Consider the following 16,216-nt stretch of genomic DNA (forward strand, 5'->3'; position numbering starts at 1 on the left):
ATGTGTACCTGGGACCATTTTATGAAGTCCACTGCAGTGCCCCCTAGGATGCCTTATTGCTGTCCTGAGATGTCAGGGGGACCAGTCTACTAAAACTGCTGGCTCCTCCTACGTCCCAATGGCTTGAATTTGGACGTTTTACACTTGCACGTTTTTTTTTTTTTTTTTAAATGGCCGAAAAACAAAGACGTCCAAATCACAGGACAACCATAGTATTTTCGAACGCAAAAGACAGACTTCCATCTTTTTAAAAAATGACCTTTTCGGTTCGGAATTTGGACGTCTTTGTAAAACGTCCAAATTCTGATTTAGACGTTTCTTTCGAAAATGCCCCTCAGGATTGTGTTCTGCAGCGATTAAATTTTTAAATGCATCCAGTTTCTTAGTTTACTCACTTTCATTAACAATGCGACTGATGGCTATGCAAGAGCCGTTTTTAAATCCTCAGACATTATGCAGGTCTATTCTAACTGTTCACTGAAATTGTTGTGGATATTTTTTAGCGGTACTGATGTTCTGAAAAAGACGTGCTAGCAGGAATTGTCACCATATCATTTTAAATTGATTGTATTGCATATTATTATTATTATTACCTACACTTATATTCTGCATTATCCATCATTTTAAGCAGATTACAGTGGAAACATTCATAGTACGACACAAGAAAAGTATAGTATAAATAGTTCAAAGTCTAGTCATTGTAGGGGAGTCCCTGGGATGTGGAGGAACAAGATGCAGTTCCGTGTATCATATATTGAACATGTGGTGATAGATGTTCCAACTCTCCCCAGCTTTAGGCGTGTAAAAACAGGAGTGTTTCAAGTTCTCCTTTGAATTCTTTCAGGTTGGTGATATTTCTGATTCTCACTGGTAGCTTCTTCCATAATGTAGGACTGGTAATGTAAAAGATCCTGCATCTGAATTGCTCTTGACGGATAAGACGGAATAGTTATGAGACCACTGGCATAAATATATATTTAAACCACTTTGACAACATTCATTGAAAGGCAGCTAAGTAAAACAAAGGGGCTTTTTTTATTTACTAAAGCTCAGAATGCACTAATGGACATTAGCATGCACCGAGTATCAAATGGCCCATAGGTAAAAAAAAAAAAAAAAAACTGGACTCGTAGCATTTAGTACATGCTCAGCTTTATTAAAAGGGTCCCAAAATGTACTCTTTTTTCAACTTTATAGTTCACTCTTTTGGCCTTTTTCAGTCAGCTTCCTGTAGGTGTTCTCACATAACTTATTTGCAACATACAGCTTTTAAGATTGCCCATGGGTGTTTCATATTAGCAAACAGGCAGTAAGCGATGCCAAAACTCAACACTAGGATCACAAGGCTCCACACCACAGGCTTTGTTTGCTGCTAGTCCTTCCAGGCAGTCACATGTCCATACAGATGGTGCCAATAATCAGCTTTTTCATCTATCAGCTGCTAACAGCCCTCTCCTGTAAGGTTTACAGTGTGAGACTCACTGGTACAGCAAGCTTGTTCACTTACAGTGCTAGGAACCAAGAAGTGGCAAAATCAAGAGCCCAGCACAAGCCCTTGGACAGGAAAATGAAGCAGATTTACAAGACCTGACCCAGGAAGACCATTCTTCCTTCGCTTCTCTTCAAAGAAATGCTTGGACACAGTTCTATCAACTACCAGCTCAGAATCATGCCGCTGAGGGAGGAATGATAAACATAATACAACACAGCTACTTCATGATCAGGTTTCACTTTAAGTGCCAAGAGCAATTTCTCCTCAGACACAGGGAGGGCAACATAAAACAGTAATTTATGCAAGGAAAAGGCACTAACAAAACTGCACTCTCAGTGTGTGTGTACAGCCTCTAGGTGCATAACTTTTACTGTCAAAGTGCCTTGCTCAGAAAACTGGTGACGGAACCCAAGAGGGAAGGGTCGACATTGGATCTAGTGCTCAAAAATGGAGGAAGTGTTTTCAATGTCCATGTGGACGCCCACCTAAGGGATCATCATACAATATAGTTTGATGTAAGAGCAAAAGCGGAGTACAGACGCACAAAACTCAACGTACTGGATTTCAAACATACTGATTTTGGTACTTGAATAAGAGCCGATGGCAGGGGTAGGAACTGAATGGTCCAAGTTGACAACTGCTATTAAAATGGCAACCAATCTTTACACAAGGAAAGTAAACAAAAACAAGAGAAACAGGAAGCCTATACGGTTCTCCAAATGAGTGGCCGAGAAAATAAGGGCAAAAGAGACTTTGTTCAAGAAATACAGAAGAATGCAACAAGAGGATCATGGAAATCACTGAAGACCTGCCTGTTCAACAAGGCATACCGCAACGATCCATCCTAATTACCAGACAACGAAACTCAAGCCTGAACTGAATAAAACCTAACTCTCCATACTCGACTACCAAAGCCTACTCTACCACGAATGAACTTTAACGCAATACCACTTTATCTCTTATTCCGAATATGAACTCTTTATACTCGACTGTTTAATCTACTATGTCAATCATAATCTTTAATGTAATACCACTTATATCTCTCACTCCAGAATGGCGCTCACCATGACGGAACAATGTAAGCCACATTGAGCCTGCAAATAGGTGGGAAAATGTGGGATACAAATGCAGCAAATAAATAAAATTACCAGATTGAGCTCAAAGAAGCGAAGAGTGAAACGCGAAGAGTGAAACACGGCTAGTGAAAGCGCAAGAAAAAATGGCTAAAGATGTAAAGAGAGGTGACAAGACCTTTTTTAGGTATATTGGGTAAAGGAGAAAAAATAGGAATGGAATTGCAAGACTAAAAGATACTGAGCATAGCTATTTGATGAGGATAAAGCTGCAGGTTTCTGACTGGGTTGGAGTGAGCTCCGTCCTGGTTCTTGCTGGACTTATAGTTCCCCTGAAGACGCCGTTTTTAGGCGAAGGGAACTTTGGAGACTGACTGCAATGATGATATATCAATTATGCATCACAATTTTTACAGAAATTATATTGCAATGACCGGGACTCCACTCTATTCTTGAACTTGACTGCAAGATTGAGATTGTGGCGTGACTCTGCCTCCTGAAACCCACCGAAGCTAAGTAGTTTTGATTTTTCTTTTTTATTATTTTGATATTTAAACTCACAGTAATACGATACTGCTTTGTTTAGGTTGGAGGCAGGGAGTGTGATGATGTCAGGAAGGTGGTTTTACATATCCTAAGTCTTTGGGTCATTGTAATACACCAAAAACTGAGCACAATATAATTATTAATACACTGCATATATATATATATAAAAAAAATTATTTCATTTTTCATATGTTTAGTTTCTGTAGTTTTCTATCAGTTAAAATTAAATGCCAAAGTGCAGAGTGATGCACTTGGGGTGCAAAAATACAAAAGAAAGGTACCGGATAGGAGGGGAGAGATTGGTAAACTCAGCTAAGGAGAGGGATCGTGGGGTGATGGTGTCTGAAGATCTCAAGGTGACGAAAACAGTGCAACAAGGCGGTGGCTGCGGCCAGAAGGATGCTAGGCTCCATAGAGAGGGGTATAACCAGCAGAAGAAAAGAGGTATTGATGCATCTGTACAAGTTGTTGTTGAGGCCCCACTTGGGAGTATGGTGTTCAGTTTTGGAGGCCTTAACTTGCTAAGGATGTAAAAAAAACTTGAAGCAGTTTAGAAAAAAAGTGACAAAAATGGTATGGGGTTTACGTAGTAAGACATACATGGCGAGACTTGCTGACCTAAACAGGTATACCCTGGAGGAAAGGAGATATAGCGGTGATATGATACAGATGTTCAAATATCCGTAAACCTTTTCCAGAGGCGGGAAAGATGGTAAAACTAGAGGGCACGAATTGAAGTTGAAAGGGGGCCAACTCAGGAATAATGTCAGGAAGTGTCTTTTCACTGAGAGAATGGTAAATACCTGGAATGCCCTGCCGCGGGAAGTGGTAAAGATGAAAACAAACCAGAATTCAAAAATGTGTGGGACAAACACATGTTTAGAAGGATCATATTCAAAGAAACTTAAGGGAGATTAGGTAGGAAAGCCAGTGCTGGGCAGACTTCTACGTTCTGTGCCCTGATCGAGGCTGAATAGACTTGGATTGGCTGAAGTAGAGTTTTTCAGGGGCTATGACAACTTCTTCAGAAATTTTAGAACAAGGCCATTGTCCTAAAACAAGTCTAAGCCCTAAATAAGGCAAGGATAAATCAAGATCAGGTATACATATGATGTATCACTTCATTCCATATGTAATGAGTTTATCTTGTTGGGCAGACTGGATGGACCATACTGGTCTTTATCTGCTGCTATCTACTACGTTACCCCAAACTGAAGAATTCACAGGTGCAGATTTATGCACATACTTTGGAAAACTACTACTACTACTACTTGACATTTCTTTAACGCTACTAGGGTTACGCAGCACTGAACAATTTAACAAAAAAGGGGGGGGCAGTCCCTGCTCAAAGGAGCTTACAATCTAAAGGACGAAATGACAAGTTGGGGTAGCCTGGATTTCTTGAATAGTGGTTAGGTGCCGAAGGCGACATTGAAGAGATGGGCTTTTAGCAGGGATTTGAAGATGGGCAGGGAAGGGGCCTGGCGTATGGGCTCAGGGAGATTATTCCAAGCATGGGGTGAGGCGAAGCAGAAAGGGCGGAGCCTGGAGTTGGCGGTGGTGGAGAAGGGTACTGAAAGGAGGGATTTGCCTTGAGAGCGGAGGTTACGGGTAGGAACGTAAGGGGAGATGAGGGTAGAGAGGTAGGGAGGGGCTGCAGATCGAGTGCATTTGTAGGTTAGGAGAAGCTTGAACTGTATGCGGTACCTGATCAGAAGCCAGTGAAGTGATTTGAGGAGAGGGGAGATGTGAGTATATCGGTCCAGGCGGAAGGTAAGATGTGCAGCAGAGTTCTGAACGGACTGAAGGGGGGATAGATGGCAAAGTGGGAGGCCAGTGAGGAGCAGGTTGTAGTCGAGGCAAGAGGTAATGAGAAAACTCACGTGTATGTACATACAGCAATCTAATAAACTTGAATGTGGTAAAAGATTTGTTGTAAATGTAAGCACATACGTCCTGAGGTAATTTTTGCTTTCCATTTTGAAAAATGCAGGAAAACATACACATGTACTATTTACATATGTAGTAAGTTATAAAATGACCCTCAAAACAGGGGAAGCCCTTTAGTACATTTGACCCTTACCCTACTGTATTAAGTAATGGGAGCACATACACACATCGGCAGCATAAGGGTAAAGTAGAGGTATTCTTTATTAGCTGTTTTGTTATGAGATTTTATGATTTCTTACTGAATTTTATTTTACTCTGCCCTGTATCAAATGAGTATGTTTGGCAAGTTGGGAGGATACTGTATCAGTGATTCCAAAACCTATCATCAGGACCTAAAGTCAGCTGGGTTTTTAAGGATATCAACTATGAATAAGCACCATATCAACTATGAAAACTCATTTGGCTGCAGAGTCTCAAGGACAGGTATGGCATGAGTGCCCAACCCTGGTGCATGAGAGATACCAGAATCAAGTTTTCTTGATAACCAAGCTATGCAAACTGGCTCAGATAAAAGGCACGCAGATAACAACCGACATTCACTGTGGATACAAGTTGCACCTATCTGCAGCCCTTAAGCACTATGGATGTGTATCTGTGTGGTAGAACATTCACAGCACTGCAAAATATGTACTGTTAATCTTAGCTGTGTTTGGTCAAGTAGCATCAATAATCTGTAAAAATCTTTTCTCCTAGAACAAGCAGGATGCATTAGTCACATACAGGTAAGGTCATCCGATGGCTCCCATTGGGCAGAAATGCTCTCCAGCTGACAGTGTTTTTTTTTTCTTTTCTTTTTTTTTTTTAAACTCCTTCTGAGCATGTGCACTAGGTATCTCTGCTAGGCAAGCCTGAGTAATCCCACTTCCTACACCACAGTCTGTTCTTTCCACCCTTTCAGACAGATGGATCTCCCTGCTCTCCAATACCAAGAAAAACATTTTTAAATTCATTATCATTTTAATTTGATATTCTCTCTCTCTCTCCCTTTCTATACATAGGCTAACTGAACATGTTCAAAGGGATCTTAAAAAAAATCTCTCTCAGTTCTTGGAGAGTAATTTCAATTCACTGGGAGCCATTGGATGATGCCACTTACTTGTGGCTGACTTATCCTGCTGTCCACGGAGAACTCCCACTACAGATAAATAACTCAAGATTTTCCCTCCACAGCTGCCTGTAATGGACTGTGCATGAACAGAGGGAAGAAATTTTCAGGAAGACAGTTACTTCAGAACAGGTTCCGGAGTAAGCATGGTGCAATCTATCTCCAAAATCTGCTCCTCCTGGATGAAGTGCTGCCTCCAAGTCTGGATGATGTTATTCTTCAGAGCACAACCCACAGGCCCAAAGTCATACAGACCGCTAACACCTGAAAAAGAAACAAACAAAAAAATTATTCTACCATTAAATTGTATAAAAGGACTTCGGGGTGGGCAACTTGTGCCCACCATTGAATTTTAAATGGCCCAAGAGACCATGGGAAGTATACACAGAAAATGACCCACGCAAATGTCATTAACCGGAGCTTTGTTGTCAGTGAAACCACTGAAGCATACAACTACGGGACTAGACTTGTCTGTCAGTGTTAACAACTGTTTAGAAATACAGAAGTATACAGTAACAGACCATTCTGGTAATAATTCATATTCATTCATTCATCCAATTGGTGCAATTGTTAATTTTCTGTGTGCAGCTCTCTGTGTATAAAGGTTGACTACCCTCATTAACACTTCCGCATGCCTTTTCATTTTTTTCTTGAAATTTATCAATATTAGTTTTGCCAACCTGATGTAGAGTGGAAGAGTAGCTTAATGGTTCGAGCAGTAGGCCGTGAACCAAGAAAGCCAGAGGTCAAATCTCACTGATGTTTCTTACAATCATGGGGTCAAGTCATTTAATCCTCCATTGAAATGGATACAAATTTAGAGTGAGAGCCATCCAAGGACAGGAACATACCAACTGTATCACAGCTGCCAAGGGGTGGCTCCACCCACTCTACCTCATGTCATCTTTTTCTTTTGCATATGAAAAAAAAAAAAGACATTGTAAACGTTCCCAGGTTTCAACCCAATTCATGTTTAATGTGGGATATAAATGATATAAGTAAATAAATAGAAACTCTGAATGTTGAGCACCTGAGTCTCATAACATGATGTCTGTTTTAGAGGCCATTTACCTTGAGAAAAAAAATAAAATCTTTGCACAAATATAACAGTCCTATGGTGTCCCCATAATCCCCATAACCAGCACCTCCAACTGACACACTGATTACAATTTCTAACAAATTACTACTCTACCTATGAAAAATTATTCACTTATTAGACTTCCTTTATGTACATCTGTATACTGCACAAGCCAGCATGTTTGAAAAAATAAGTTAGATTAAAGAATGACAACGTGGATACAGCAGCTCATAGGTTTGGCTTGCTTTGTTTTGAAGGGGAAACAGAAAAAAGTAACTTGTTGGCTTTAACTTTCATTTCATCCCGTCTCCCTCCTCTTTCCATGCAACCCTCTGCAGCAGCCACGACAAAAAAACAAAAAAACACAGGCCACAGCAGCCTTCAGGCATGCGCCGTTGGTTCTGCTGGTCCATTGCCCCCACTAACGTCAACTTCGAGTCCTGGGGGCAGAGGACCGGTATTTGGATGCCCAGTCTCGTAAAGTCCTCTTGCAATTTTTCACAATCCTCTTGCGATTTAATAACTTTGTGTCATCAGCAAATTTAATTACTTCACTATTTATAATGCCTTCGTATCGCCCCATGGTACAACCGCACCTTGAATACTGTGTGCAATTCTGGCTACTGCAACTCGAAAAAGATATAGAGGAAGTACAAAAGGTACAGAGAAACACACTGAAAATGATAAAGGGGATAGGATGACTTCCCTATGAGGAAAGGCTAAAGCGGCTAGGGCTCTTCAGCTTGGAGAAAAGATGGCTGAGGGGAGATATGATAGAGGTCTATAAAATAATGAGTGGAGTGGAATGAAATACTAGGACTAGGGGGCAAACAACGTAGTAAATTTAAAACAAATCAGAGAAAATATTTCTTCACTCAATGTGTAATTAAACTTTGGAATTAATTGTTAGAGAATGTGGTAAAAGCAGTTAGCTTAGAATGGTTTTAAAAAGGTTTGGATAATTTCCATTATTAAGATGGACTTGGGGAAAATTCACTGCTTATTTCTAGGATAAGCAGCATTAAATCCATTTTATTGTTTTGGGATCTTGCCAGGTAATTGTAACCTTGATTGGCCACTGTTGAAAACAGATTACCTGGCTAGATCCCAAAAAACTTCAATACATTTTATGCTGCTTATCCCAGAAATAAGCAGTGGATTTTCCCTCAAGTCATTTTAAAAATGGTCTATGAACTTTTTCTTTAGGAAGCCGTCCAAACTTTTTTAAAACCCCGCTAAGCTAGCCACCTTTACCACATTCTCTGGCAACAAATTCCAGAGTTTAATTACATGTTCAGTGAAGAAAAATTTTCTCCAATTCGTTGAGTGAAAAAATATTTCCTCCTATTTGTTTTAAAAGTATTTCCAAATAACTTCCTTGAGTGTCCCCTAGTCTTTGTACTTTTGGAACAAGTAAAAAAAAAAAATGGATTTATTTCTATTCGTTCTACACCATTCAGGATTTTGTAGACTTCAATCATATCTAACCTGATCTGTCTCTTTTCCAAGCTGAAAAGTCCTAACCTCTTTAGCCTTTCCTCACACAAGAGGAGTTACATCCCAGTTATCATTTTGGTTGCTCTTCTTTGAACCTTTTCTAATTCCGTTATATCTTTTTTTGAGATATGGCAACCAGAACGGAATGCAATACTCAAGGTGAGGTCGCACCATGGAGCAATACAGAGGCATTATAGTGTTTTTGCTCTTATTCACCATCCACTATAATAGCTCTAATGGGTGAAGGGGGCAGTAGGTACAGTGGGTTTCCGGTGAGTTTTGGAGGGCTCACAGTTTTTACCACAAGTGTAACAGGTAGTGGAGGTGTGGGCCTGGGTCCACTTGTCTGCAGTGAACTGCACCCACCACTAGACTACTCCAAGGACCTGCATGCTGCTCAAATGGACCAAAGTATAGCATCTGAGGCTGGCATAGAGGCTGGTAAGTAATGTTTTTAACCACATTTTTGGGGGTGGTGGGAGGGGTCAGTGGTCATATGGTCATTTAGGGCAGTTTTTGTGGCTTATTCGTTAATAAAACAGGTCGACACCAAAACGTCAAACTTATAGCCCTGGATGTTTTTGTTTTGTTCTATTATAGCAGAAAAACATCCAAGTGTTAGGAACGCCCATATCCCACACTTAACACGCCCCCTTTTGATTTGAATGCACTTCTGACAGACTTCATAGAAACAAGTCTAAAAATTGGTTTTGAAAATACCAATTTAGATGTTTTTGCGAGAAAAACGTCCAAATGCAGATTTATGCCACTTTTTGAACAGTTTTCTCTTGTGAAAATGAAACCCACAGGGGCACCTAGGGAGTCATATACCCTTGGGCTAGCCCTGTACCTACTTTAGTCAGAAACGCCTTCCTCAGCTCTGTACTTACAGAATGCAAAATTATCTCTTTACCTCCATATATTGCAAAAGCCTGATCATAGAAAAACCTCCTCTTCAAGGTGTCTTCCATTTTTGCTCGGTCCACGATGTCATCTTTTGGCTGCAAGGCCAGCTCCTGTATCACACAGTGGGAAAGTGACATTAAAAAAACTAATCAATAACATTGGCCTATCACCCACAGCTCAGTATGTCTCACGGATCCCACATCACCACAGGATTTGACTTTATTGCTGCAATGGTAGCACAGAGGGCAATATTCAGCGAGTAACGTGACTCAGACAAAGGTGTTTGGTAACTATTCAAATACTCACTGGGACTTACCAGATCAGTGTCTCCATCCAACTCTATCCAGCCAGTACTGAATATCTAGAAGCAAGGGATGTAAGCCTTCATAAGACTTTCCATGAGTTTTAGGCATTACAGGGATGGCGATGCCAGGAGAATCCTAATGTTTGGTGCAGTACAGTGAGAACCTACGGAATTGGGTTCAATTCTCACTGCAGTTCCTTGTGACCCTGGGCAAAACACTTAACTCTCCTTTGCCCCAGGTACAAAACAGACTGTGAGCCCGCTAGGGTCAAGAAAGTACCAACATATGACAAATGCAAACTGATCTGGTTGTATCCATGACCCTTTCTTTTTTCTGCTTGTCAAAAATGAGGATGTAAGGTCCAACCTGGATTAACTACCGCCATCTGTACTAGAGAGAATTAAGTTTAAACGGTTGACATTAATCCACTGGAGTCTATATCAGGAGCCATCACATTATTTGATTGACTGTTTGAATTGGTATAAACCTGCACGAGTGCTTCGCTCAGAAGCTTCCTGTATGTTGGAAGTACCAGACCTTTGGCTCTTCTGATCTAGGAAAGGTAGCCCCTGATAAGAACCTGGAAGTAGAGGACTTTTGGATGCCACCATTTAGATGTCCAAAACCCCAGCACCCTAACAGTGGCGCTGAAATGGCAGGCACCAAACAGCAGCACCCAAACTTCATGTACCAATCTGGATTACTGCAAGTGTTTGTATCTGTCCTCCACAGGGGACTCTGGCCCAATTACAACTTATTCAGAACTGCTGCAAAAATTGTAACAGGGATGAAAATCTGCTTATTTTCATTTAGACCGGCTGCCAATTAGGGCGAGAATTATGTTCAACTCCTCACAATTATTCTTAGGATATTAAGAGGATCAGCTCCTGCATACTTGTCACAGTGTCTCCAGCAATATACTTCATTGCAATAATCATGAGAATGTTTATTAGTTCTACTTTCAGTAAAAGAGACAAAACTAGTTCAGATGTGCAACTAGACACCTCAGGGTACGGCTTAATTATGAACACTCGTCAAAGAGATGTAACAATAGGGAAAACATGCACAGCATGGATTATGGAATTTTTTTCCAACCATTCTGCATGGGTGTATGTGCACCTTCATCTATGTGGCATGTGTTTCTGTGTTTGAATAGAGTTGCTCCCAAATGTTTCATGGGTTTGGAAATAACAAAATTAAACAAAGTATGATAATATATATCTAACCATTAGATGTCATTGTCAAGAGAAGCGAAAGGATGCATTACACGTTTCAACCAAAGAGTGCCATTGTAACAAGGAAACAGATGCCTCCATGCTCCTCCAATCAAAAGCAAACTACATGGTTCAGTCACTAGGTATACAGCAACCATTAGGAAAATTATACGATTCATTCACTAGGAGACATGGGGTGTAGCAGCAAAGCGAGGCTTGCTTCTTAATGCTCAGGAAAGCATGCAGGACACATCTCATGAAATAATTTCAAAACTCTGTATGTATGTGTCTATGCTCCAAATGGGTTAGTTTGTGTATGCCATGACAGTAATAAACTAAGCCAGGGTATGTGGCATATGATCTCATTCTCTCAAATTTACTGCTAATGTTCACTGCAATACTTGCATCGTATCAAAGAAACATTCCTTTTGGAGTTCGTTAACATGCATAGGTAACCTATCCAGGTGTGTCTGAAAAGTCCTTTTAATCAAGCCTGCAGCACCCAAAATAACAGGAAATATTTCTGATCTTTGTGCCACATTTTCTTGATCTCAGATTGTATTTCTTGGTACTTGAGGATCTTCCCCTCTCCCCACGATTCAGATTAATCACTTGGGCCAGATACCTTTATGATCAATGCTGCTCTGGTATTTTCCTCTTTATAACTATGTCCAGCTTCCTTGCATCCAGCTTTTTAACGGTCAGAATGGGGATGTCACCTTCATATCTGTCTGTGTGGGGTTTATGCATATTGGTTCTGTGCCTATTTTTTTTTTTTTTTTTTACTAGAAGAGGAAAGAAGAAATGAGATGCAATTTGAAAGGCACAATTTCCTAACCCCTGTGTTTCAATGTATCGTTTCAATGCTGCAGCTGCTGGAATCCCAATCCTATAAAAATGCACTGGGCACTTGAAGCAGTGCTATTCTATAACCATACTGTTTCCCCAATTATTGTTATGCTACTGAATATTGTATTTATTTTCTGAAGGGTGATCCAATATGGATCACCCTTAGTTCCACAGATCTGAAACCACACTGGCACAGCACAGGTGCTGTCTTTCCTTTATACACAAAAAATGTCAAATACAGGACAAGAGAATAATGGAGACAGTGTTTTTGTCCAGTTGCCTGTGATAATGGGGGATACAATGTACGATAGGCGAGTGCTGCGTTAGTTGACCTGGGAAACCTTTGATGTGGTGACAGGATCTGAACTCTCTGTTGTTCCAAGTGTATTAAATGCTTACAAGGTCATTCACATGATTGTTGTTCTACTGTAGTGTTCAGGAGTATGGGAGATAATTTGTTCCCTTTTTATTGTCTGTAGTGAATGCATCGTTGTTTGAGCGTATAATTCCCTGATCAGCTTAAGATTACAACTATTAAACCTTTGTTGAAAAATGAATGCAGTATCCAAGCAAAGTATGCAGCAAGCACGGAGAAAATACCGGCAGGAGTGCTACAGGCGAAAAATGCCACCCATGCTTGCTGCACACCATATTTGAATACTACATTTGTTCGATACCGTGACCCCGAGGCATGCATTCGCGCCGAAACACGGATCCGTGTCAGGTTCTGCAGCTTTGTCGCATTACTCTCTAGTGGACTTTATACAGCAGTTGAAGAAATATTGGTTTGACTCTTTGATTTGTGTCACTTAATGTTTTGACCATGTTTGACACTGTTAAACATGATGGTCTACTGCAGCGTCTTTGGAATATGGGGTCGAGAAGAAAGCACTGATGTGTATCTTCTTTGAAGAATAAAAAAAAATGGGCTGGCACTGTTTCTGAAAGCTTTTGGATGTGTGCAGGGGTGTTTCAAGGCTCAGGCTTGTCAGCAATGTTATTTAACTTGTATCTACAGCCACTCTGTACTGTAATGAGAGATCCAGATGCTGAATGTAGAATTTATGCAGATGTGCAATTTTTCCTTCCTGTGGATGATGACTTTGTTGCTGGTAGTGAAAAATTGCTGCATTGTCTTGATACTTCACTATTGGTTGAATGAAGTGATCTTCATTTGAATTTATCTAAGACTGAAGTGATGTTGCAGAACAGGGGGAGAAGTGACAGAATAGCAAGGGCAGTTCAAGTTTTGGGATGTTACTACTGTAATTACGGATCGGGTTACCAGCTTGGGAGCGATACTGGACTCACAGCTGAACATTAATACACAAACTGCTAGAGTTGATCAGGGATGTTTTTATCAATTCCACACATGACCCCTCCCCCCTAGTTGTACAAAGTCTTGTTTTGACCAGACTATATTATTGCAAAAGTTTGTATATGGGATTGTCTTCTTCCTGTTTTCAAGCTCTGGAGATGATACAACATGCTGCTGTGAGAGATTAATTATGGGCCTGGCAGGTTTAGACTATGAGGGGCATAATCGAAAGGGACGTCCTCATTTCGATTTGGACGTCCTCGCAAAACGTCCCCATCCAGGGGCGGGGAAACCCGTATTTTCGAAACAAGATGGACGTCCATCTTTCGTTTCGATAATATGGTCAGGGATGCATAAATCCTGAAATTTGGTCGTCCCTAGACTTGGTCGTTTCTGATTTTCGGCGATAATGGAACCCAAGGACATCTATCTCAGAAACGACCAAATGCAAGCCATTTGGTCGTGGGAGGAGCCAGCATTTGTAGTGCACTGGTCCCCCTGACATGCCAGGACACCAACCGGGCACCCTAGGGGACACTGCAGTGGACTTCATAAATTGCTCCCAGGTACATAGCTCCCTTACCTTGTGTGCTGAGCCCCCAAACCCACTACCCACAACTGTACACCATTACAATAGCCCTTACGGGTGAAGGGGGGCACCTAGATGTGGGTACAGTGGGTTTGTGGTGGGTTTTGGAGGGCTCGCTGTTCCCTCCACAAATGTAACACGGGGGGGGGGGGGGGGGGGGGGATGGGCCTGGGTCCGCCTGTCTCTGAAGTGCACTGCACCCACTAAAACTGCTCCAAGTATCTGCATACTGCTGTGATGGAGCCGAATACGATATCTGAGGCTGGCAATCAATATTTTTAAAGATGTTTTTTGAGGGTGGGAGGCAGTTAGTGACCACTGGGGGAGTAAGGGGAGGTCATCCCCAATTCTCTCCGGTGGTCATCTGGTCATTTTGGGCACCTTTTTGTGCCTTGGTCGTAAGAAAAACAGGACCAGATAAAGTCGTCCAAGTGTTCGTCAGGGACGTCCTTGTTTCTTTCGATTATGGGGTCGAGGACGTCCTAGTGTTAGGCATGCCCAAGTCCTGCCTTCACTACGCCTCCAATTCGCCTCCCTGAAATTTGGTCGTTCTCTTTCGAAAATGAGCCCATATGTGACCAGCTCGATGAAAACACTGCATTGGCTCCCAATATGGTACAGGGTAAATACAAATTGATGACACTTCTTTTTAAACATTGAGTGGGATGGTTCCTGAGTATTTCAAGCAGACCCTGCAACTTTCTGATCCTGCTCGGCCTATGTAGTCCACTGGAGCAAAACAACTATCGATGGCTCCATTGACAACCATACACTGTGATAAAACAAAATTCCTACTGACAGGCTATAACACAACCATAGAACAAAGCAGTTCCTTCGTAGTGAACGGTTCACACTACAAACTAGAACTCTCCCTCAAAATCCTAGGCAGTGCTGTCTTATGTTTTACGTTGAATTTATTATGTACGTTTTCTGTAAGCAGGATATAAATATGGTAAATAAAATAATTCAGCAGCACTGGAATCTTGCATATTGATGACCATGGCTGCCTGTTGAGAAAGGAATTCACTTCCTATCAGCTTTGTAAGCTTTTTCCCAAAACCAATTGCTCTTCTGTGCTTTCAAACAATATAGTCAAACCAGGGCTGGAAAAACCTCACCAGCCAGGACACTCAGGTGCCTAAATCATATCTAGTGTAAATGCAGGCAGCTGAAAGTAGGTATAAACCATGCATACACTTCAAGACTTTGTGCCCAAAACACACTCACACCTAGGTGTCACAAAGAAGTACACGCTATCTTATCACAACACGTGCTTTTACAGATGGCATAATTTTATAAGAGGCCTTTTACACGCAGGATAAAATTAGCATCTATAAATTCCACCTGAAAGGGCTGGACAGGGACTTCGAAGACAACTTAGAAGTTGGAGAACAAGGCCTGTGTCGGGCAGGCTTCTACAGTCTGTGCCCTGAAAACGGCAAGGAAGATCAAGTATACATATGTAGTATCATATCGTACCTTATGCTATGAGTTTATCTTGTTGAGCACACTGGATGGACCGCACAGGTCGTTATCTGCCGTCATGTACTATATTACTATAGGGCTCATTTTTGAAAGAAAAAAAAAAATCAAAAAAGTGTCATAAAGCACCATTTGGATGTTTTCCTTCTCAAAATATCCAAATCAGTATTTTCAAAATCTATTTTGCAGATGTTTATCTATGCAATTCGTCTGCAGGGTGTCCAAATCACAAGGGGGCGTGTCGGTGGTGTTTTGAAGGCAGGACTAGTGCATTTTACAGCCATAATGGAATAAAACAAAAACGTCCAGGACTAGACCTAAGACTTTTGTTTTACACCTGTTTTCAGAACAAATAAGGCACAAAAAGGTGCCCTAAATGACCAGATGACACTGACCCCCTCCCACCCCCCAAAATGTGAATAAAAACATGACTTATCTGCCTCTACGACAGTCTCATATGTTAAAGTCAGGTCTATTAGAGTAGCATGCAGGTCCCTGGAGTAGTGTAATGGTCATCTTCCTCTATCTGTCACACTTGTGATGGAAACTGTGACCACTCCCAAAGTCATCAAAACCCTACTGTACCCACATATAGGTGCCCCCTACAACCATAAGGGCTATTGTAGTGGTGTACAGTGGGGGACTGTGGGTTTTGGAGAGTTCAGGGGACAAGATCAGGGAGCAAAAGGTGAGGTGTGTATCTTGGAGCATTTTTATGATGTGCACAGAAGAGCCCTCTAGGGCGCCCCATTGCTCTTCTGGGATGCCTGGGGGGACCAGACTACTAAAAATGCTGCCTCCTCCAACATCCC

At 41.4% G+C, this 16,216-nt stretch overlaps 1 protein-coding gene across 1 annotated transcript in view; it reads right to left on the minus strand.

The window, feature by feature from the left end:
- The window catches only part of GARS1 (glycyl-tRNA synthetase 1), an 87,637-nt gene that overhangs the window by 50,166 nt on the left and 21,255 nt on the right, over nt 1-16,216 (minus strand). The window contains exons 3-4 of the mRNA XM_030197864.1: nt 9,655-9,757; nt 6,289-6,430 (exon numbers count right to left, since the gene is read on the minus strand). Coding sequence (XP_030053724.1) covers nt 6,289-6,430; nt 9,655-9,757 — 245 coding nt within the window. The remainder of the gene's footprint in view (nt 1-6,288; nt 6,431-9,654; nt 9,758-16,216) is intronic.

This window comes from Microcaecilia unicolor, chromosome 1 (genome assembly GCF_901765095.1).
Source record: "Microcaecilia unicolor chromosome 1, aMicUni1.1, whole genome shotgun sequence".
NCBI lineage: Eukaryota > Metazoa > Chordata > Amphibia > Gymnophiona > Siphonopidae > Microcaecilia > Microcaecilia unicolor.